Source organism: Anticarsia gemmatalis, chromosome 18 (assembly GCF_050436995.1).
Source record: "Anticarsia gemmatalis isolate Benzon Research Colony breed Stoneville strain chromosome 18, ilAntGemm2 primary, whole genome shotgun sequence".
NCBI lineage: Eukaryota > Metazoa > Arthropoda > Insecta > Lepidoptera > Erebidae > Anticarsia > Anticarsia gemmatalis.
In genome coordinates, this window is record NC_134762.1 from 4643923 (window position 1) to 4668959 (window position 25037).

A 25037-nucleotide genomic window follows, 5' to 3' on the forward strand; every position below is an offset into this window, starting at 1 on the left:
ATATAAACCATTTACCTATCTTCAATTCAAAGGAAATACTCTAGACAATGTCGACCACAATTCAATTGCAAATTGCTTCTATTAAATGTTGTGGTTCATTTGACCCGGTTCTATTCCGTTCAATCTAGTGACTAGACAGTTTTACTGTGAATTTGTTACCCGGCCCCGAATTTGTATGGCGTGAGGTTTTGTGAATGCATTCGTGAATAAGCCGCAAGTACGTCAATCGCAGATAAGGAACGTCTTAATATCTGTATGAATGTACAATAATAATTATGACGATGGCTATTGGTATGGCTTGGATTGATAGATCCTTATACGGGTTGCACAATAAGAACTCTTAATTGATTTAGTTTAACTAAGCTCTCATATTGTGTATTTATTAAAAATTAATGAATGAAGCGATACGTATGAAATATAATTTCAACTGTGCCAACTCAGGACCTAACTTATTTTAGCTCTTGGGTTGCATTCTGCATAACTTTAGGCACGGGACAGGCGCCTTTTGATTCTCTTGCTCTTAATTAATGAATAGTAATAAATAAATATATTATTGGACAAGTCTCACACGACCATTTAATCTGTTTGTACTATGGTAACTAAAAAAACTGATAAACATATTTATATACTTCTAAAAACATAATCATGCTCATCACACAAATATTTGTCCCATATATGTGGGTGGGATTTGAACCCAACACCCGCGGCGCTAGGGCTATAGCGGCTAGGTTATTAACTTACTGATACAAAGAATCAAAAGTTTCGCAAATATATGTTCCTCAAGCAGGGTAATTTTGTAACTACCTGAGCCCATCGATACGTATAGTACGTTAGTCGCGAGGTCAATCCTCGCATCGAGCAGGTAGTTCCGCGTTTGAATGTATTTGCATATAGATTTATTAGTCCTACCTTCGTTCTGCAACCGTAATATATTGGCTTGAACAGAATGAAATAGAATGTAGTTTTATATTAGGGCGATATTCCGACGCTATTTATTTTTGACTTGTGGCCCGCCCTGGTTTCGCTCGGCTTAAACAGTTATTTTATGAAAAAAGCTTTTACAACTTTAAATTAAATCGTACTCTTGAATCACCATATCTATTAAAAAAACCGCATCAAAATCCGTTGCGTAGTTTTAAAGATTTAAGCATACATAAATACAGACATAGGGACAGACACGGAAAGCGACTTTGCTTTATACTATGTAGTGATTGTCTATCTGAAAGCATAATTCAATCCGGACCGCTGATTTAGTCCCAGAGTCCTCATAGCCCTATTGTTACAATGTTTCATAGCCCTAGGAATCGTAAGCCTAGTAATTTTATTCAGAGAAAAATCAGTATTTTTTAATTAGTAATTTAATTATTTTCCTCTGGTAAGCACAATTTTGAATTCACGGGCCATTCATTACGCATTTATTTTACAGATTACTCTAATGTACATAGAAATAGAGAAACATGAAGTGGTGGAAGAGGAGCTGCTCAAAGGTATGGAGCAGAAGAACCCGAAGGTAGTGGCGGCTTGTACAGCAGCACTGAACACCGCGCTCAAGCAGTTCGGCAACAAAGTGATTGCTATCAAACCTATGGTGAAGAAGATACCAGTACTGCTGTCTGACAGAGACAAGGCGGTCAGAGATGAAATGAAGGCGCTTGTTATTGAAATGCACAGGTAAGACGTTAACAACTATTTACTCCATTTTTCCATAATCAGAGACGCCACTTGCGTCTATTTACTTAGCTTCTGCTAGTGAATTTTATTCATCCGCGCATAAATACATATATCGTGGGGTATAAAGTCATATTCCTATGTTATAATCTACGTGCTAAATTTATTTAAAATCTGTTAACATGATCGTCCAAAACTTTCCTATTTATAAGATTTGATTGTAAAAAATAAAGAGTTTAGGTTATTAGTAGGAAAATTGCGTGAGAACAAGGGTGGAGAGTGGGTAAGATTTTATTATTATTTGAAGTCAATGACTTGAACTGTGACGTAAAATATCACAAACTATGTTAAACTTGCGTTTGTTTATTTAGAACAATGTCAAGCAGGTAAAATAGGCGTAATCAAAGGTACCTACCCTAATTAACGTCGTCTCAATATTTTAATATATTGATTCAGATTTACCTGTTTCCATTTCATTTTATTTATGACCTGAGACATTGTTATAATTTTTGTATAATTTTCCGTCGGTTTCGTTAAAATTTCGCACACATATCCATCCAAATCCATCATATATACATCCAAATAACATTTCCTATATTTACAAAAGCTAATCGTGATTGAGCGGTTTCAAATCGCAAAATTACCTTCTCCAAAAATACAGAATACGTCATAAAGTTGGAAACAAAATATTGAATTGGTATTGATACAGTTGTTTTATGTATGAGGTTACTATATCCAGTTGGACGTCGCTGATCCGTTAACGACCGGAGTAACGCAATCTTCGACGTGATATTTACGACTTTTACGACACATTCCACAAACGAATACGTTATTGGGTATCAACCTCACGAAAATAGCTGCTGACAAATCAACTAAGGGCTAAAGATGCATACGTTTTTTACTATCCACTCTTTTGTCAGCTTGTCATCAGTTCTTGGTCCGATGAAGAGATCTTGCTTTTGGCCGTTAGCATAATTAATGTAGCCAGAGATTCACCTGCGTTTTACCATTTAAAACGATAGTCCCAAGTATGTCTATAAAGCCTGGTGAACACTGGACTGCTAAACAGAATATGCTTACAGAAAAATATAGTGTATCAATTTGAAAAGTTGGCATTTCAGTCACATGTACTGAGAAAATAAGGTATTGTTTTGTAGATGGATAGGTGCAGCCATAGAGCCCCACATAGCGTCTCTCCAAGCTGTGATACAACAGGAACTGCGCGAGTCTTTCGGTGGAACTGGAGGAGCACAACCCACTCGCTACTTGAGGTCACAACAGAACCGAGTGAGGGATACACCGGCTGCGGACTGCGCTGATGGTAAGTAACTTTTGTACTGACATATACTTACATACATAATGTCACGTCTTTATCCTATTTGGGCATGGAGAAACCAAAGAAACAATAGTAATATTATGATATGTCGTAACTGCATAATACTTAACGGAAAGATATTATCCCCATTAATTTAGTCTTAGCGGAACTGGTTAAACTTCACCACAGTTGGATAATTCTGTGAACTGCTTTCATGGATTAAAATATTCTAGGAAAGAAAAGAAACTTTGAGTCTTATCTAATTTTTTTTATTTCCAGGTACAGTTGACGACGATGACGCCGAGACTGGCGGCGGTGACTCAGGGGACATGGATCCTTACGACCTACTCGACCCAGTGGAGATTCTGTCCAAGCTGCCCAAAGACTTCTACGACAAACTCGAGGCTAAGAAGTGGCAGGAACGCAAGGAAGCTCTCGATGCGCTGGAAGCGTTGTTGAAGAGCGCTCCTAAACTAGAACCGGGAGATTATGCTGACCTAGTCAGGGCTTTGAAGAAGGTATGGTCTACACAAACGTTTATTTCGTCATTAAAACATAGTATAATACTTTTCATCAGTGTAAATGTTAGCTACTTCTACCAGAAAGGTCCCGATTTTGACTTATTTTCGAGTACCAAACATTCCAAACCTAGATAAAAGTGATAGAGTATGGAACCCACACATTATGTTATTTTGAAATAAATTAAATTGTTTTTTTTTTATGTAAAATTAAGTCGAAAGTCATCAAATAAAATCATTTTTATATTAGAATTACTGTAAAAATACGCTAAACAAATTGCGAAATTCTACATTGACATGCAATATTTGATATCACTTTATGTAACCATAATTGAACTGAGCAAAGTTTAATGAACTTCCTGTGATTTGTTTGTATTTGGTAGTGTGTTACTATGATAAGGTTCAACCAAAATAGTTTTGAGAACTAGGTGAGAATTTAGCCTTAAGTTTACAGGTCAGTGTTAGGTCGTTGAACTTTTGGTGTTGCTACGTACTTGGGTGCGTTGACATTATATTAACGAAATCAGAAGGGCTAGTGCGTTCTTATGTTAATTAATTGTTTCAAGATTTCTCATGAATTTCCAGTTATTTCTCGTGGCCAAGTTGTGCTATTCAGGCATAACTTAATCAACATTCTAACTCTGTTACGATAGATTCGCAAATTATTCTCTAACAAACGAACAGAGTTCTATTTAGGGATCGTAGCCTAGTTAGCTAGCATAATCCTTCATAATACTCAAACATTCAAATGTATCGGTATTATGAATGTATCTACGGATACAGAAGATCAAAGCTTACTTCCTTCTTATAAATACAAGTTCAAGACAGTATGATAATATTTTTTTACGTTTCATTTCAGGTGATATCAAAAGACACGAACGTAATGTTAGTAGCGCTCGGCGGTCGTCTCATGGGCATGGTGGCCAGTGGTCTTCGGAACAAATTCTCACCATACGCTACTGCTTGTGTGCAGGCCATACTTGAGAAGTTTAAGGAGAAGAAGACTAATGTCGTTTCGGCGTTGAGAGAGGCTATTGACGCGATTTATCCTTGTGTAAGTAGAAAATTTTAGAATTGACGTCTATAAGTTGTTAATACTTATATTCAGTGGGAAAAGCGATTCTAAATTAACAAGCTGCTATTGCACTCGTGCTAAGCTGAACTTTGTAAAACAAACATCCATGACATTCTTTCAATCATGTTTACATTTTTATAGGGTTAGCAGTTAGTAGACAACGGATGATCCGTTCTTGCTCCTTTTAAAACTATTTTACATTGCTCAAGCACCATAAGAAAGCTTTGGAAAATTAAGTTAGTTCTATCAACAATATTGTTAAATAAGAAGTATAATGTATTGGATAGCTTCTTTATAAATGCAACTATCTTCCTTCCCCAGACAAACTTGGAAGCGATAATGGAGGACATGCTAGCGGCGTTCGACAACAAGAACCCGTCGATAAAGGCGGAGAGCTCGCTGTTCTTAGCCCGCGCGTTGTGTCACACGCAGCCGGCGGCGTTCAACAAGAAACTGATCAAGGCTTACGTGGCTGGACTGTTGAAACTTATTGAGAGTGCCGGTATGTTCATGTTACTATTAACTTCTTATTATTGAGAAAAGAACTTGAAGTACAATTCACATTAAGAACAAAATCAATATAACTGAAAATAGCTCACATTGAAGGAATTCCTGGTATTTAAAATGAAAGTAAAGTGGAAGAATTTATGAAATTGCTGCTTTACTTTTCAATATTCTAGGTCGCACAAATATTAACCCTACGTGCGCAAGGCTAGAATATGTAACACAAAGCGCTAGGTGGGTGTGACACACCCAGAAAGTAAATGCGTGGTTTTACCACAATATTATTTTCAATGCTTATTTTCTTGAATAATATACTAGTATTTACTCTTATTTTAATCTAATTTAAGGGTGAAACAAGAAAATAAGGGTAGTAATTATATTTATTTTATTTATGAAATTAAAAAAGTAACAATTTCAACTTATATTAATTATTTATGACACGTGTTTATCACTTTTTATCAAAAATATGAAAATAAAAACAATATAAAGTATTTTTTCCTCTAATGTACTAAACATAACAACATAATAATACTTTTGAGGAATCATAAAACTAATAAAAACGAATTTATTTATCTTGAGATCTTGTGCAGTTTTCACAGACGAAAATGGCGTGTCTTACAATATTTCTTTGTCTTTCTCTTACAATATTTTCCGACATAGTACGTACATTAGACCTGTTTGGTGCTGTAAACCGTTTCATTCTATTTTCCCCAACATAAAACTACCTTCCAAATCATTTTTTTCTGATCCTATAGGCTGTTCTCCGTCATATAACTCCTGCTCTGTCTCACTTCCAAAACTTCTTTCACTAATATGTTCTATATCTTCATCACTACCGGATTCGTTGGTAAAACTGTCTTCGGCTTCTTCGAAAAGACGTAACAATCTATTTTGGTTATCTTCGTAAGATATATTAGATTTTTATCCCGAAAATAAAACAAAATAATAAGAAGAAAACAAAATGTGTTTGGTAAAATTTCGTAACAAGTAGCGTAAGGTGGGTCGCACGCACCCGCTGACAGCTTCAACCTCGTATACTCCATTTCCCGGGCCGCGGTCGGCTGATGCAACGGCAGTCGATGCTTCGGCACCTCCTCCCGCGCAGCTATTCAGGCGCACGACGCGTAATAACAATTCGTTTTAAAAATATTTATCGATTTTTGTAGCCCTGGGTGTATCACACCCAACCTCACGCTCGCCGGGTTCCAGATTAGTTAGCAGTTATTAAAGTATAAGTTAGTGTATGTTAGCCACGAGTTTGGTGATTCGCATTACTTACCTACTCTACTACGAATTTAACGACTTAATTTGTGCAATGTTTTGTATTCTAGATCCATCGGTTCGTGACGCAGCAGCTGAGGCGTTGGGCACTGCCACCAAGTTGGTAGGCGAGAAGAACATTGCACCACACATCGGGAAGCTCGACAACTTGAAGGAGCAGAAGATCAAAGAGTTTGCCGACAAGGTAAACTTTAATCACTAATTAAGAAAATAAGCTAAAACTTTATTCCTGGGATTAACGATATTTTTTTAGAAGCTAACAACTCTTGCTTACGTATTCGTGACGTTACCTTTAACACCAAAGGTAGGTGTGAATGACTATCGGAAAGTGTCGATTGTACTCAGTAACTAATTCCTGTGCACCTTTAACAGTCCCGGTTGTACTTTAAATATAATAAATTAAATAAGCTCAAACTAAAAAGTACCGTTCTCCGTTCTTTGTCGTCACATATCAAAGGTACCATAATGGTAGCAATAAAATCCCTATATTGTTTCCTTCCAGGCCGTAATCCAAGTAAAAGTGGCGGCACCAAAGAAGGAGGCTAAAGGTAAACCAACACCATCACCATCAGCTAAAGGTGACTCCAAACCTACAGCCGGCTCTTCACAACCGAAACCAGTCAAACGACCTGCTTCTGGTAAGTAATTATTACTAAAAGTTCAAATACATTAATAGAAGTTTCTTAAATATAAATTATTCCTCGAATACATTATTAAGTGAAGCAAGCAGGGTTAAGCAAACCTTGGCGCCGTCATTCCATAGATGGGTGACCGCATAGTGGTATTAGAACAGGGCGTCTCCGTGCTTCGAAGGGCACGTAAAAAGTCGGTCCCGGTTGTTGTCAATTAAGATAACAGTCGTTAAGCCACGTCAAAGGCCTTCGGGCGGATTGAACAACTTTCACACTAGGTTGACCACTAACCATACGATAATAAGAAGATTGAAGCGTTTTTTGTCAATGTCGTAACATAAGTAACAAAGTAACAACGATGCTATGATAAGATTGAATTCCATTTTACGAAAAAATAAGACCTTTCGGCGGTAAGATGTTGTAGACGAATTTTCATATTCTTTTTCTTTAACATAAGTACTAACTTACAGAGTAGTTAACGTTATATAAGGCCTGTTATGGGTAGAAATACATTGATTCATCTTTATATCGCCTTGTCATCTATAGTAAATACTAAATTGACGTTTACAGCAAAACCAGCAGCGGCTAAGAAGGCACCAGCATCTCGCGCACAGCCAAGCCCACCTCGTGAACAAGAACTCTCCCAGGAGGAGGTTGACGCTAAAGCTGAAATGTTATTCCCAGCTGATGTTATTAGTGGTAAGTTTCTTCAGATATTACAAAACTGTATAATTTTACTGTATAATCTAACGTTGAATCGACTTGACGCTAGCTATTTTCCGCGAGTCTTGTCATATAGATAAAAGCGCTTTCTAATTAGTTACACATGCAGCACTTGCCAGTATGTTCCTATCACGTAAAATCAAGTATTTGTTTGTTTATGAATAAAAATATACGTGCGTATACGTGTACGTAACCCGTTACAACCCGTACTTGTCAGCAGTCAATCATTAACCTTGTGTTATTCTTGTTAATACATCACAAAAGGCAGTAGAGAAAGTGTACGTACCAAAACTTAGGTAATGGCATAACCAAGACTTGTACAGAAATAATATCTATAATTTGTTTTCACTTGTTTCAGGCCTCGGTGACAGTAACTGGAAGAACCGTCTATCAGCAGTACAAAGCTTCCACTCGACCGTGCAAGGTCTGTCGAACGCGGACGCTACGTCGCAAGTGTTGTACCGCACGCTGAACAAGAAGCCGGGACTTAAAGACACCAATGTACAAGTGCTGAAGGCGAGGCTCGAAGCTTGTAAATATATTACTGAAAACTTCCCTGTTTCTACGTAAGTTACATTTTTATATTTTCTGTCTCACTAAAAGTTAGGATAAGTGTTACCGTGTTTGGTCCTTTTTACGCACACGTTATATCAAAGTTAATCGAAAGTGACAAAGCAGAGATTCACTAGCCCCCGGTTTCTGAGTACATTTAGCGGTTGTTTATCTATTCGTATGTATATGAGTTTAAACTCTATTGAAAAGATAAACTACTGCTAAATGTACCTCAGAAACCGGGGATAAGCCGTGCAAAGATACTTTTATAACAGTATCTACAAAACTATTGCATTAGAATAGAATTAAGGGAAATAGTTTCAGGTGACTGTCTTCTCATGTTCAAAACGCAAATTTTGTAAGAAGCTGTAATGCTTGTTATTCATTAAAATAATAAATCGTGAATGCATTTGGAACACAAGTAGTTTATGGCCCGTATTAATATACATATCATGTCGCGTGGAAACATTAGACGAAATCACGGACAACATCTAGTTAATCATAAGCCTTTGTCAATTCAATATCTTTCTAATCACCATTTCTTTTTATTCTAGAACCGCAGCCGACTTCGTTCTACAAGACGTAGTAACAAAGCTAGGTGAGACATCGTGCTCAGCGATTTGTGCCGACTGTCTTACTTCATTAGCCGAGGCTTGTGGTCTCGAACATGTGTTGAATGAAGGACTGACATACGCTATGGACTCACAGAAGAACCCCAAAGTACAGTCGGAGATGTTCAACTGGATGGCCAATGCGATTAAGGAGTTTGGTTTTAAGTAAGTATTCTCATACAAATGTTATCTTCGCTATTGAATTTATTTAATTTATTATCTTATTCGTGATTGAGTAAAAAAGTTACCTTTGCTATAAAATTAATTCTATTCGTAATCTTGATTTAGTTAAATAGTCTCGTGGGTTTCATTATAGAAGTTCGCTTTTTTTTTATCTTAGCCAACGTACTATGTTCCCGAACTTAAATAGTCTACCTGTACACTGCGACACCCAAAAAAGATGACTGAAGCCATATTTACATTGCGTGCAAGTACGTGCACGTTAAAAACTGACGAACACCTGAGTGCACTATTCTCTAAATGTTATTAAATTAACTAGTTTAACCCATTAATGTCCCACTACTGGGCAAAGGTCTTCACTAATGAGGGAGGTTTTAGGCCTTGAGTCTCTAAATGTAGTTGTTAAATTTATTTCATACATTATCTGTATCTACAGCTCAATTAAAACAATATATTTTCCTTCCAGCATGAATATCAAAGCAATAATTGCCCACTGCAAGAAAGCTCTCACCGCTACGAACCCGAACGTTCGGACATCAGCAGTGAACTTCCTAGGCATTCTCTCTCTGTACGTGGGTCCATCTCTCATCAACCACTTCGACAGCGAGAAGCCGGCGACTAGACAACTGATCAGTTTGGAACTAGACAAGCACGCTAACAGCTCGCCGCCGACTCCTACGCGACAGTTAGGGAGTGTTAGCAAGGTAACTAAAGTGAGTGTGTCTTTGTTCATTATGCTTTCTGCCACAGTAAATTGTATTATCAGGTGAGGGGTTTGGTACTGACTGTCTTTAACTTGCTAGAAGAGATTGATCTTTCTATCGAATCTGCTAACTATTGCAAGCTATTTCTTTTAAATTTTCTCATCATGACATTAGATCCTGCATCAGTATGACCATATTCTGTAAATAAAAATCCTCAATGATTATGTAAATATTAAAGCATTTTTCATTCCCTATTCTGCCTCTACCATATCATATCCCAAATGTTCATGTTGCATGTTGAAATCAATAATTACATTGAATAAATCAATTAATTGCATGTTTCAAAACATGTACTAATTGTATATCATTTTATACCTTTCGCGTTTGTTGACAAACTATCCTCACTTATCAAATTTTGCATTATCTTTACTATAGTTATCACAATCCGCGCATTATTAACATATTGCATCTATACGTTATTTACAGTCGGCAAGCAAGGCATCCATGGGCGACGATATAGAAGAGGCATATGATGAACCAGTGGAGGACGAGCCTCCCGTAGTAGAAGACACTAGACCTCGTACTGATATCGCTCCGTTGATAACTGACGCGCTCATCGCTGAGATCAATGATAAGAACTGGAAGGTAAGATACATTGATTTATGCTAAGTATTTCTAGTAAAGCATAGAGTTAAGGTTATAGAGTGACATAACTGTCGTCACCGAAAGAACTAAGAAAGTTTTAAAGAACTAAGATTACACAAGATGATATGTAATCTTAGTTTTAAACTTAAAGTTAAAATTGCCGACAACGTGAACTGACGGTACGGCGGCCATATCAATCGATGGCTTATACGAAGTTACTTATCGGCTAAATAATAGCAATATTTATATATAAGTTGTTGTTGTTTGTCGTCGTTTTAGTTGCAAGAATTCTAATTAAAACCGGTGCCATTAAAGAGTCGAAAAAGTACTTTTTGTATTCGTTTTACAGATACTAATACCACTCTTTTTTCAGGTCCGCAACGAAGCACTAGACAAAGTAAAAGCAATAATCACAAACTCGGCTCCCATCAAGCAATCTCTCGGTGAACTACCGGCGGCGTTATCAGCTAGACTGTTAGACTCGAACTCTAAGTTAGCTCAGAGCGCGCTGCAGATCTGCGAGTCTATCGCCACGGCTATGGGACCGAGGTGCAAGACACATGTTAGGACTTTCTTCCCTGCGTTTTTCCAAGGTAAATATATGATTATTATTAGAAAATGTATTATTTTTTAGATTCGATAATACTTGTGTAAGCTACTTTTTTAAACGTAATGTTGTTGTGAATTGTTCGCACTGCTTAAAGTTTTGAATGTTCAGATTTTGTTTATTTATTTCCAGCTTCTCTTTGCCCTAGTTGTTAATATTGGTTAACGTTTTTTAAGTATTGTGGTTTTGTAATTAGATTTCCCTTTATGAAAATGACGACCAATATTAATGGCAGATGTGCTTCTTTCAAAAGTGAACTAGTGAACAGTTAAAAGTTATTCCTGGTCTTCAAATATTATAACACGTGGCATTCCCCCCAGCGTTCGGCGACAGCAAGCAGTGGATCCGCGCGGCGGCCGTGTCGTGTGTGGAGGCGTGGTGCCGCGAGGCGGGCGCGCACGCGCCGCTGGACGGCGAGATGCTGCTGGACGCGCTCAAGGCCGGCAGCCCGCTGCTGCGCGCCTCGCTGCTGCAGTGGTTCGCTGAACATCTGCCTAATGGTATGTGTACCTTTGGCTATACACCTTGTTCACGTGATCCATGTTGACGGTTGTGACTTGTGATCAATAGAGTTATCGAATCCGAAATAGATCGTGAAGATTAGTCCCAAAATAACTGGTTCTTAATTGACGTCACTTAACGCCGGACATTTCTAATGGTTTCTTAGCTTTGTATGATACGATTTTTTATAGGCGTAGGCTCCGCTTGAAATCCTTCCGAAATAAAAATATTTCCGTCACCCAAATTTCCAATATCCGATTGAAGATTAGTCACTCACCTAAGTGCTCATTCACGTTGACTCGCGGGCGCGGTGGCGGGCGCGGTCGCGAAATATCAAACGTATGGCGATGTACCGAAGTGTTCACGTACAAACCGTTCGCGCGGTCTAAGTCGCGGGCGAGCTAGCGGCGTCGCGCGCGGCCCGCGTGGCGCGCTCGCGCCAATATCAAACAAGTGAAGATGTTCGTGTGTGTTCACGTCGAACTAGCGGTGGCGGGCGCGATCCACTCGCGATGTCAATTAAGATCAACCAGTTTGAGCCAGTTTGAGCCAAACGCCCGCCTGGCGGCCAACGTGAACACAAATCGCCACGTCCCCGCGCTCGCGACCGCCACCGCGCCCGCGAGTTCCAACGTGAACAAGCACTTAAAGTAGCGGTAATAAACGATATCCTTTTTCCACAGTACCACCAAAATCATTCCCTCGCGAAGAACTGTCAGTATGCGTACCGATATTGTTCGCGTGTTTGGAAGATCGCGCTGCTGACGTGCGCAAAGTTGCCGCCGATTGCGTGTTGCCCTTCATGTTGCATCTCGGATACGAAGCTATGCACAAACAAATGGATAAGTTGAAGGTACTTTTTTATGTTTATTATTAAGTAAACTGTTGCACTACAGAATAATATTGTATTTTGAAAGACTACACAGATATAAATATTATGTAACAAAAGAAATTGGTCTATAAAAGAATCAAATGCATACCAAACAGCCCTAAAAGTTATTATCAGTTAAGTTATGAAGGAAGACGTAATAAATTGATATTAGAACAGCCCAAATATTTTTTTTTGTTTTTAGCCTGGCTCCAAGTCAGTAGTACAAGCGGCTTTAGACAAGGCAAGACCAAGTCTGCCGGTACAGCCACTGCCTACTAAAGCCAAGAAGGATGAGCCGCGCGGCGTCAAGTCCGCTGGAGCCCTCAAGAAGGAAGCTGAGAAGAAAGGAACTGTTGTCAAGGGGAAGGTAAGATATACGTCATTATGTAACTGCTACTCTTGTACTGTAAATTACTCGACCTCACACACCACGTCTATTGGAGGAGGCTCCTCCAAAATGGGAAAAGCAAATTACTGGCATTAAATCCCTGGTAGGCAGTTCAAATTTAAAAATATTTGCATTTCACCTAAACGGATACGTGCACTTACGCGAACGTGCGCACGTGGCCGGCGTATAACCACAAGAATCAACTCAAATATTTCTATAAAGATCTCTCAAAGAAACATTTATAGATGCTAATTTTATTATGTTGTAGTGCCTATTTAATTCCATAAAACTTATAATATCAATTTTGTAGGGTCCAGCCAAGCCAGCGTCTGCATCGAGCCGCGGCAAGAAAGACGACGAAGACTGCTCACCTCTGCTACCTAACAACAACGCTAAAAATCAACGTATTATTGATGATCAGAAACTAAAAGGTAAACCACTAAAAATCTTAATTTTACACCAAACACATTGGGCGTATTCTTCGTGCTTAAAAATTCATATTTCGGAATGTAATATTGTCCATAGAAACACAAGCAAATTAATTATACACAATTCATTCTATACTCCGGCCATTACAAACGTGCAAACTATGACATAATTAAAAGAATGACAGAAATGGGACAGTGTGTAAGTGCGAGCGAGAGAGTCCGATAATATGGCATGACGTAGTACGCATGTTTGAAATAGCCCAACTATAGTCGACAGCACGCCTGTGTGTAAAAGCCCTAGGTCCTACGATAAAATTATGTACATAAACTAAACATGTTTTTTTCTCGTAGTGTTGAAGTGGAACTTCACAACGCCACGTGAGGAGTTCTTCGAGCTGCTGAAGGAACAAATGGCGAACGCTGGTCTCAACAAACAACTTGTTGCTAACATGTTCCATAATGACTTCAGGTAATTTTTAATCTACCAAACTAAAACCTTGCATAACACTACCACCACTAGTCCACTATAACATAAAATGTAAGATCTCGTGGTCACACACATTGTTTATGATGAGATCTCATTTGGTTATTTGTGTCTGCATATTGTGCTATCTGAGTTACTATATATAATACGAAAAGATACAGAACAGCTTAATCTGACAGCTGGCAAACCCGAATAAGCAAGTGTAATATCACTTTTAGAATCTATTTTATGTTAATTGTTTATTTTACGTAAAAATTACTCTATAGTCTCTCATTTTGTTGAATAGATACCATCTCAAAGCAATAGAAGCGTTATCAGAAGACCTCCACGAGAATGGCCAAGCTCTCATGGCCAACTTGGACCTGGTTCTTAAATGGTTGACCCTACGGTTCTTCGACACCAACCCGTCAGTCATCCTGAAGGGTCTGGAGTACTTGGCCATTGTGTTCCAGTACCTCATGGATAGTGATTACACCATGCCGGAGTATGAAGCTAACTGCTTTATACCGTATCTTGTGCTGAAGGTATGAACATTATTTATTTGGAACAGCTATTTATCTTTCCTCTGTTTTTTTTTATTTGTAGTTATTTTTTGTTTGTTGAATAGGTATTTTTTTTTGTAAAGGGATATTACTATTTCAACTGTTAAAATGCCGTCCATAATCAATCCATCCATTTTTTCGGCATCTTGTTGTAAATAAAAAAAAAACGTAAAGGCAAGCGTACACACCTGCACTTTCACTATTACGTATAACGTGCACGTGAGTATACGTTGTTATCACTTAAATATCTAAATATTATTTTGTAATATGCCAAAATTATACCCATTATGTAAATGACAGTAGATTAGTTATTTAATGTTAGGCAACTTGTCGCGATAAGACTGATGTTAATCTCAATTCCGATATCACATAATCTGACATAATAGCAGGTATAGATAAAGACGTATTGATATCGATAGACATAATATATTTATTACATAGATTACTACAATACATAATGTATTGTGTTGATATAATATTTGTCTATTAATTTTGTAGTTAAAACAAAATTCAAATTGTTTTGTCTCGCGTTTAGGTGGGTGATCCGAAAGACACAGTTCGTAACGGCGTCAAAGCTCTGTTCAAGCAAATATGTGTGGTTTATTCCGTCACCAAGTTGTTTGGATACCTCATGGAAGGATTGAAGTCCAAGAATGCGAGGCAGAGAGCTGGTAAGTCTACTTCAACTATGATTCTTTTGTAACAGTATCTGTATTGAACTTCTTATGATAAATCTTCTCTTCTTCTTATGATAAACTTTGCTCAAACGATTAATATTATTTGTATTTTTCGACATATTTCGACTATTTTTTAAAAATTAAAGATTGCTTATAATCAGTGGTAATGGAGCTATAGCTCTAATTGAGCTGTAGTAGGGGAGCATTAAAGCAGCGCTGAAAGTTTTTATGACAATTCATTTATTTATTTTTGTATTGACGTGATTCCAAATTTCAACACTGATGACCGAACAGACTTTTAGTATTCTCTGAGTGGTAAAAACAAAGTTTGTTTATTCGTAGAATGTCTTGAGTGCATCGGCCACTTACTCGAGACGTACGGTTCGACGGTAATGTCGGGCAGCGGCGGCGGGGCTCTCAAAGAACTCGCGCGACACATCGGAGACAGGGACAACGCTGTACGCTCGGCTGCGCTCAACTGCGTCGCCTCCGCCTACTTCCTTGAGGGGGAGAAGGTTTACAAGATGATTGGACAGGTGAGATACTGATGAATGAACATATTTGAGATTATGAAGGTTGAAAGTTATTTTGGATAGATTTATAGCTGCTTCATTCAGTAATTTTGCATGGCACGACTTCTCCCAGAGTGGCAACATGCTTTGAAAAAAGGAAAAAAAACACACCCTCCGTAATACCAACATAACATCATAAACTGAAGAGTACTACTAACTTAGAAATATGTTATTACTTTGCCAGCCAGTTCTAAACAAATACTATTAGGTTATGATGTTAGTGTTGATTCATTGGTCAAGCTAGTGCTAATCAGTGTTCAAATCTAACTTAATGCTAACAAAAGCTTAAAAAATATTCTTCAAACTTTAGTTCTATGATAAAATTCTTTCTTTCTTTCTTTCTTTCTTTTTTAAAAAGACAACTCCCGCACTAAGAATTGCTCTTGTGTCGCGGGGACTTTTACAAACATACAAACAACGGACACAAAGCACAACCAGACCCGAAACAATTATTTGTGGATCGCACAAATAATTGTCCCGTGTGGGAATCGAACCCACGACCTCCCGTTGCAGTAGTATCGGCGTGGCGACCTAAACCACTGCGCCACGGAGGCAGTCAAATCATGCTGGTTTACAAATTCTCTCTAAAACAACAAAATTACTAATATTATTATATTATAAACACTAATCGATAACTGAAATGTTTCTTTTCAGATATCAGACAAAGACTTATCACTCCTCGAAGAGCGTATCAAGCGTGCGAGTAAGAGTCGTAGCGCGGAGGCTCGTCGCTCCATGCTCGTGCCTCTGTCGGCATCAGGCCGGCCCGTCATGGTTCAGCAAGAGGAACCTGAGCCTCCACGACGAGTGATCACGGTGGACACTGTGCCGGCTGAGTACGATGAGGAGGAGGAGGAACAACCGCCACCACCAGTACTGCACCCGTGAGTAGAGAGTATTTTCGTTGACTATTTTCTGTTTGTAGAGGTGTGTTAAATAGGGGTATTTGATTATGTATTGTAGTAACAGTAAGCCTATTGCCATTTATAAGTAAAAAGTTTTGGTTTGCAAGTAAGGATTTCTAAAGAATTTCAGCGATTCTTTACGAACGGATATTGTAACCTCGTAATGGCATGGACAACCGACATAATTACTGCATTTAACATTTCTAAGTTACAATGATTTTACCGTTTTTCGACTATATTTTTATGGCAGTCTTTGTACCGTCGCGACGTTTATAGTAGCCCTGCATCCAGTCGGTAACAGTTTATTTAGTACCAAATGAATTCTTATGACTCTTGTGACTGGAAACATATTATTATTTTAATTTTGTTTTATTTCATTTCACAGAGCACCACCCGAACCAAAAATAATTACTGGTCCATTCGGGCTCGACCCGGAGCTGATTGCTCAACTAGACGCCGCCGTGCCAGTTCTGCGACAACCTGATGTTGAGGAAATCGACCTTCGGTTCTTGGATGAGCCAATCCCTACTGGCACTGTCAGGCCAAATATGACGCATACACAACCGCCTATAAGATCCAGGTAAAGTATCAGTAACTTATTGCAATGTTAATAGGTATTCGTAGTGCGATGATGGTGTACGTCACGCCCCTACGTCCTTAATAACTAATGAAAGAATACAATATTTATTTAACAGAGAGTTATTTGAAGTTTTTGTGTTCTGTTCGTAATTTATTTACTTGTCGTATTTTCGGCACATATACAAGCTTAGTGTAAAGTTTTTCGAAAGAAAAAGTGTCAAAGTAAAGGTAGAATTTTTCTTCTCTAAAGCGCACAGTCACGTGTTTGAAGACTTCCTATCTAAAGGAGTCTTACTTATTTAAATAAAGTTTATGTTAATGTTCGTATTCGTTTGTTTCAGTATGGTAGCCATGTCTCCTCCTCGTCACAACGTGCCACACCCGTTAGTGAGCGCACAACCGCAACATTCGCTGCAGTCACATGTCGACGATTCACAACTCGCTGATACCATTCACTCAATTGCTAGTCCTGATTTGAACGTAAGTTGCCTGAAGTTAAGATAAGATAGAGAATAGTTTAAAGAAATTTAGTTTATAAAAAGTCACATTAACGGGTGTGTATTTTACGTGTACACTTTTGTACTACATCATTCACGTATACACTTATGTTAAAACACGGGTGTTTTCATGTTCGTATTTCCTCGATATGACGTGTGGTCGAAAAGTCGATGTTACAATATCTGCTGAAAATATACTTGGAACGTATAATATTATCAAATTGTTCAATATTTCTAAAGTTTATGCTTTTATAAAAAATATTCTTCTTTCGTTCAGGCGGCGATCCGCGCGCTGTCGCTGATCTCGGGCGCGCTGGTGTCGGGGCGCGGCGCGGCGCTGGCGGCGCACGAGGCGCGCCTGGTGTCGGCCGTGGCCGCGCAGATCCGCCGCCTGAGAGCTGCGCCGCCGCACGATGCACTGCCGGCGTACAAGTACCTGGCCAGCGCGCTCACTACGGTAAACACACTATATTACTATCTCCTTTGGCTTAGAAAATATACTCTTTTAGGAATACCAAAAAACAAACAAATACTATGTCTCTAAAAGTAACCCACTACAAACCTCAGCTTGAAATGATTATGTACTACCCATTATGGTTTTTGCCCAATAAATTATGAGACTGAAATATAACAAATAAATATGGCAGACATCATGAACGATCGGTATACAGTCTTACTAGACATAATTATAATTTTCCAACACAATAGAGGGCACATTCCTATCATAAAATATCAGAAATTAGTAGTATTCCACTTGACCTTGCAAATCAAATTAATATTTAATGTATTTTTCTAGTTCTACGAGACAGCTGGTTGCGGCTCAAACGTGGGCGAACAAGCGCTCTGTTCACTAGTAGGCGAGCTACTACGTGTGTTGGGAGCGGGCGCAGGGAACGCGGGCGGGCCCGACGGCGAGAGACTCGTGCGCATACTCAACAACGTGTGCGTGCGCGTGCTTGAACATTCACCACGGACGCCTTTGTTATGGTAAATATTTCTTTACCCACATAATTATGGCTAGGCAACGAACGCATTGTTTTGCAATAATAAAAAGTTATAATAAATAATATATAAGTTATAAACAACAACCGCGTATACAACGACACGAACCAAATCAAAAACCATACAAAAAAAATTGGATCTCACAAATATGTTGAAATAATATGTGGCGCAGTATTATTAGCAGAACGGCTACTAACCACTCCTTGTTCACTTACGTTAACAAAATAATATTGTCATCAAATTAATTCAGTCCTACTTCACTAAATTAGGCAGTATGTCGTACAAAACGTACAAAAAAAAAATAACTTACAGGCGTCAAATAAATTTATTATTTCTCTTTCACAGCGCGATAGTATCCCTCCTTCACGAGTCCATCGGCGTCTCCGACCCGGCCTGCCCTCGGTACCAAGACTTACTCCTCAAATGCTTCTGGAAGACGCTCAAGATGATCTCTTCCTGGGATGTGAACTCGATAGATTACGACGCGGTGCTGTACAGGATACATCTGTTTTATAAAGCTTACCCGAACAGTTATTGGAAGAAGAACCCGGATATTAGTGATACGCCTTATAGGTAAGTTAGTTATTTTAATTGGTATTAAGCAGTGACTGCACTGTTTGTGAATTTTTAATAATCGTCATTGAGGGATGAAGGGCTCCTATCACCATAGAAAAACAATAACATATTTAGGTCTCAATATGTAACAAAGATATCAGATTTTAGACATAAAGGGGAAGGGATCAAATTTGGCCTACTTAACGACTAATATACAATGCTTATCGCCTGACTTGATAACTTTTGTGTCTCTATTTGGTCTTTAACCAATTATTTTTTTACAGGACTGTAAAAACATTGGTGCATACTCTAGTCAAAATGAAGGGAGCGTCGATCACAAATCACTTGACACAAATACCTGACGTCAACGAGTCTGATCTCTATCCGTACCTTCTCAAAGTTCTCAAGGTAAGCACTATTAGATAGAAAATATTTGCTATATACTCGGTCCATTACAAAGTGCGAACTCGCACTTCTCATTCACTCGACCCGTAGTTCGCACGTTTTTAATGGTCCGAGTTTAGTAATCATGTACATCATGAAGTTTCATCATACCAATTTGAACGTAAAGTGCAAAAGTATAGAAAGTTGGTTTTCAAATCTCATGCACGATTTCGTTGTAAAATCATTCGTCGTTCCGTATCCCTAACTAATTTGTAATCATTTTAAGTCTATGAGTCAAAAATGTTGTCATATATCATATGTATTTTATATTTACGCTTTTTTTATTTGTCCACAGCAATTAAAACTAGACGAAAAGAAAGAAAACACACCAGACGCACTGAACGGTGGCTCTGTACTAGCGTCAGTGCCTCCCAACAACGCAGCGTTAGCGGCCGGCAGACTGCCGCGAGCGTTGCATGAAGAACTAGCGCTTATACTGAAGAGGATCGGCACTAAGGAACATAATAAACAGGCGTTGTCACAACTTTATGATCTTAGAGTGAGTATTTTATACATACTGAGCTTAATTTTAGTACTGAGTGTTTGGTGAGTATCGTAGCATTTTAGCGTGCGTACGTGCACACTGGTATACGCTCGTGTTCGTACTCTAAACGAATGAACGTACAAGTTACAGTAATTCACAGTATACTGTTAAAAATCTTTCTATTCTACAACACAGATAGTGAAAAACCTTAAGAATTGATTAGTTTAAAGGTCACTCACATTGGTTTGAATAGATTCAAATTTATATCATAGGCTCACACTAATTACGTTTACGTTTCGGTTGGTCAGATAACATCGCAGACTTCTTTGGAACCCGTAAAGTGATCTAACTTCATACAATTAAGAAAAAAGCCTAATGTCTCGACCGTGTAGGATTTCCACAGTTCAATATTTTCCTTTTTGTTATTACCAGGAGCGTCACCCAGAAGTGGACATCTGGACGTTCATGCAGGGCTCGTCGTTCTACTTCCGTAACTACGTGGAGCGAGGCCTGCGGGAGGTGGCCGACCAGCGCAAGCTCTCCTCCATGCCCATTTACAAACACGACTACAAGTCTGATAATATCGGTCAGTATCATACAAGTATGTTGTTTTTTTATGTTACAGTTCAATGTGGTACTAATGGATTACTTTTCGGGTCGTTGATTTAAAATTATATATTAATTTTGTAGTTATTGTCTTATTGTGCTATGCAAAATGTACGAACGCAGCAGATCTTACGATCCAATTTCGAGCAAATTAAAGATTATGTTGAGATCATATCCTCTCAAGCGCCCGGCCACCGTGTCAGACGTGGGGCGCTCGAGAGGATATGTATGAATATGAGATTGAATGTATTTTTGTTTCAGATATAAGTAATGAAAATGACGAGAAATCACACGTTATATTCCTGGAAAGACTTCGAGCTTTGCAGGTATGTTTACACTGACAATCAATTAATTCCAAACAACTACTGCCACAAATTTTCTTAAGTACTTACTTATTTGCAATATTTTGTTACTAGGCCAAAGCTGGTTTAAAAACGGAGTCTTCGCCGTCGTCTCAGCCTCGAACGCCCATCGGTGATAACAGGACTCTAGCAGACTCTATCAACGAAAACACCCTGCCTCGAGCTCACAGCATCGACCCACAACTTGACGTGAGTAAACAATTATATTACGTCAAGCAGTCTGGTTATTAAACTTAAAAAAAACTTGATATCGTGTCACCATAGGTTAAGTTTGATAGGTGCCAAATGTTATTCATAACATAAACGATCATTACAAAAGATGTGAAAGCGAAAGTGTCTCTCGCGTTCAGTATTCGTCTTCTGCCAACAATAGCCCGCAGCTTGGTATCGTGCCCAAATATGGCAATAAGATTGCTTCCTATTACAGAGGACTGTAAATAGCGAAACCATTACTTATTCACCCCTCCCCACACATTCAGGTATAACAGGCGTATTGTAATGCATGGAAGACCGATTTTTAAACTAAATATTGTTATTTCCAGTTACACACAACACAATCAGTGTCACAAAGGAACGAGGCCGAAGTGGAATCCCTACGTCTCAAGCTCCAACAAATCAAAAGTTCATCCAAGAGATAAGATTGTCTACACGCACGCTTTCACGGATTTGGTAGCTCTCTCATTGTCACGTCATTATAACAGCGTTGCACAAGCGAAAACAACCAGAAAGTTCATACAAATTTGATAACATCAGAATTTACGTCGAACTACAAAAAATAATGCTTATTATTTTCGAAAATCTGATTATAACTTGTCTGAATGAAACTCGAAATTTTAAATCTCATTATGTTACCATTAGACAATTTTCATCTCATTTAGTTTCTAAGATTAGACTTTGGCCTATACGTGTACCTTATGTAGCGTCCATGTAATGTTATGATGCCCTTACTAAGAGTCGACATGACAATATGAATAAACAGTATCGCCTTACACAGGGTATAAAACGCTTCATGAACATGTGAAATTGTTTCTTGGTAAGGGATCATGAAATTCACATTCTATTCTGTGAAAATTTGACTCTAAAAATGTACGAAGCAGTTGCAGTATAAATATGTTGGACCTTTTCACAGATTGGGCTGTGAATCTATTTTAAAATCGAGTGGGTTGTCTGTGTATACATAGAAGTAATTGGATATAATTCAATGTTGTTCGGCAGCGGTAGTAGATTTTCCTCTATTTTTGTTAGATTCTTAAGTACTAACTACGCAATAAAATTCTCCGCTTCTTTCTAAATTTAATGTAATAACGTCACTACTTCTGCTGCTGACCTTGCGAGTCCTTGCCATGGGATGTGTTTGTGAAACAGCGATTTTGGATGTAAAGTATAGCGTGTACCAGTGTTAAGACTAGTTTATTCAAGGCAATGCACATTGGCGACAAACAGTTGATGTACTCAAAACAAAAATTAAGAATTATAATATTAATACGGGGATTTAAAATTAAAAGATCTGAGAGAGATAAAACTATATGGAAGAAATTAATGCGGGTCGTGTAAAAAGAAACACTTGTAAAATCCCCATGGAATATGACAACATGATCTTCCTAAGTCAATGATTTAAACAGTTGAGCTAACACCAAGCCAACTACAATCTTATGATAATGATATAAATAATTGTACGAACAATTTGCGTGTCCGCACTATCACGTTTTAGCACTAGATGTCACGTATTTATACGCAATTGTGCCCCATCAGTCATATTGTGTGTTAACTGTTCATTCATAAATATTTGTTAAACAAGTTAGTGTTCATTCGAATATAAAATCGTATTTTTGGTACTGATTTGAGCCTAGTCTCCTTGTTGTATGAAAGAAATATAATCCGTCGAAATGTAAATGTTACAGTGTGATATACGCACGAGTACTCAGTTAAAATGTTAATGCGATCGGCTTTTTGTCACGAAGTTGTTCATTGCTTGTTTGCGCTTAAACAAACCTTCTGATCCTCAAATAGAAGTGTTATAGACGTGTTTTGCAAGCATTGCATACTGAAAATTTCTTATTTAGTGCTATACTTATATTCCCGTGTCCAAAAAAAAAGTTAAATAAAATTTATCGAAAACGTATGGTACTAACATTGTGGTGTAGATAATCTAATAACTAAAATATAATTAATGACATTCGTATCCTTTATCCAATAAAAAGTAATCGATGGTATATGAGAAATAGTTAGTGTAGGGAAATCCCTAAGCCCTTAGAGATTGGTTGGTCAATGTAGTATTCAATCAAGTTGAAAACTATTATTGACGTGTGAACATGTTTCAAATAACATGCCGTGTGAGTTAATTTTGTATGTATTTTATTGGAATAGTGTTGATTTTTTGTCATTGTGTTTAAAGACTGTTTTGATTGCGATTTGATGTAGCAATACTCATTTAAGGTGGAGCATATAATAGTTGAAACTTGTTACCTTTTGAAAGAGAAGACCGCGTTATATGAATTTAGTTTCAACGATTCTATGTTCCGCGTTTTTTTTACTTGTTGTTTTTACTCTATGATTGATGTTTGAAGCGTTGTGTTTGGAGTGTTGAGTTAGATGAGCGACCAGTCGTCATCCAGTAGGTTTGTTAGAAAACTTAGTAAGCTGCGATGAGGCCATATAATTATAGTACCCCCTCGTTCACGTAACCTGCTAATATGTAATCGAAACATTCCTCTCAGTATTGGATTTCAATGTACAAATTTTTGCCCATTCTCATTATGCTATTTATCAACCATTTTCATTTATGTCATTTTTAGAACTCGATTTTATAGCGCTCATAATATAATACTAAATTATAACCACTTTAGTATGAAATGTGAATAGAAATTAAATGTGTTATTCATTGTATATATTTGCCTTTGAGGAATGGAAAGAGGAAATGTTAATATTGTTTGATATATTATAAAACAACAATATATTTGATAACTTTCCTAACAGAAGTGATAATAAACAATGAAATGTTTTAACGTTTTTGAACGAACGAATCGATTTTGTTATTTGGTTGGATTACTTAATCTGTAGTCTTGCTTTGATATAGTTAATTAAAAAAGCTTGAGATTATCCAAAAAAAAAAAAATTACATACAATATAATCGCATAATGTACCAAATTCATATCTTGACATGATTCTATAGTATTAACTAGCTACAGATATTAGTAAGCAACCCGTAGTTTTGTTACGTTACATTTAGATTTCATTTTATTTTCAATGAATATTCTCGATTCCATTTATATTCGTTAAAAATTAGGTTAATTGCTATTATCGTCTTTAGTATAAACATTCGCTTTTTAAACATGACTTCATATTGATTATTGTGAGCATTTATTTATTGTATTATGTAAATTAATGTTAAAAATCATGATGTAATATTAATGATAAATAAAGTTCATACAACACTGAAAATGTTTTTGTTTTTTATACGTGTCCTACTCCAACTATTGATGAGATTATATTCTAAGCTGAGCTTTGAAGTCCAAACAGTCACAGTAATACTCCGCGTTTATACACAGTTCTTCCTGGTTTACGTAATCGAGCCGTGAGCAAATTCCTTTGAGTGCGCTGCTTCTTTTAGTTTTTCGGGGGAAAATGGCTACCTGTTAATAATATTCGAAAGAATATAAACTACGTTTTCGGCCAGTGTCACTCTTATCAAGCCTTCGAGTCTTGCCTAAGACTTTAGTACAGATCTTGATTAACTAATTATCGGATCATGCTTCTCCTGCAAGGTTTTTACTAATTTCGAATTCGCAACCTACCGAGTCTCCACGAAAAATGGCGTATTTATCATCACTGATCATCGATCATCATCTTATGCGAGACTTGTGGCCCGTCCCAGTATTTAACTGCAAGTTTGTGATTTTGTTCGATCGTTTAGACTAGGGTAGAGCTGAACACGACAGAAACACCTAAACTATTTACCTATAGGTACATTGTTTCATAGCGCAGCATGCTTAAAGTTGAGACAGTTAATTGATACAATCATATAAATAGCTCTAGTTACTGTAGCAGTATGCTTAAATAAAAATCAACACGAGGGTATTTTCACAATATTTTGCTACTATATCCCACATAATATAAAAAGCCACC

At 37.7% G+C, this 25037-nt stretch overlaps 1 protein-coding gene across 3 annotated transcripts in view; it reads left to right on the plus strand.

The window, feature by feature from the left end:
* The window catches only part of msps (msps cytoskeleton-associated protein 5), a 30614-nt gene extending 6261 nt beyond the window's left edge, over positions 1–24353 (plus strand). For 2 of the 3 annotated variants that reach the window (XM_076125707.1, XM_076125708.1), the window contains exons 4-36: positions 1427–1671; positions 2826–2989; positions 3263–3501; positions 4361–4555; positions 4898–5078; positions 6412–6545; positions 6864–6999; positions 7564–7692; positions 8075–8282; positions 8823–9044; positions 9526–9772; positions 10250–10408; positions 10782–11001; positions 11336–11515; positions 12200–12369; positions 12590–12754; positions 13086–13206; positions 13555–13672; positions 13974–14211; positions 14765–14900; positions 15249–15442; positions 16133–16362; positions 16769–16963; positions 17304–17442; positions 17737–17916; positions 18256–18446; positions 18807–19034; positions 19301–19424; positions 19756–19959; positions 20377–20530; positions 20812–20876; positions 20967–21101; positions 21455–24353. In XM_076125707.1, the coding sequence (XP_075981822.1) occupies positions 1427–1671; positions 2826–2989; positions 3263–3501; positions 4361–4555; positions 4898–5078; positions 6412–6545; positions 6864–6999; positions 7564–7692; positions 8075–8282; positions 8823–9044; positions 9526–9772; positions 10250–10408; positions 10782–11001; positions 11336–11515; positions 12200–12369; positions 12590–12754; positions 13086–13206; positions 13555–13672; positions 13974–14211; positions 14765–14900; positions 15249–15442; positions 16133–16362; positions 16769–16963; positions 17304–17442; positions 17737–17916; positions 18256–18446; positions 18807–19034; positions 19301–19424; positions 19756–19959; positions 20377–20530; positions 20812–20876; positions 20967–21101; positions 21455–21550 (5742 nt within the window). In that variant the 3' untranslated portion in view covers positions 21551–24353. The remainder of the gene's footprint in view (positions 1–1426; positions 1672–2825; positions 2990–3262; positions 3502–4360; positions 4556–4897; positions 5079–6411; positions 6546–6863; positions 7000–7563; positions 7693–8074; positions 8283–8822; positions 9045–9525; positions 9773–10249; positions 10409–10781; positions 11002–11335; positions 11516–12199; positions 12370–12589; positions 12755–13085; positions 13207–13554; positions 13673–13973; positions 14212–14764; positions 14901–15248; positions 15443–16132; positions 16363–16768; positions 16964–17303; positions 17443–17736; positions 17917–18255; positions 18447–18806; positions 19035–19300; positions 19425–19755; positions 19960–20376; positions 20531–20811; positions 20877–20966; positions 21102–21454) is intronic. The other variant, XM_076125709.1, reaches the window with a different exon arrangement.
* Positions 24354–25037: the final 684 nt, after the last annotated feature.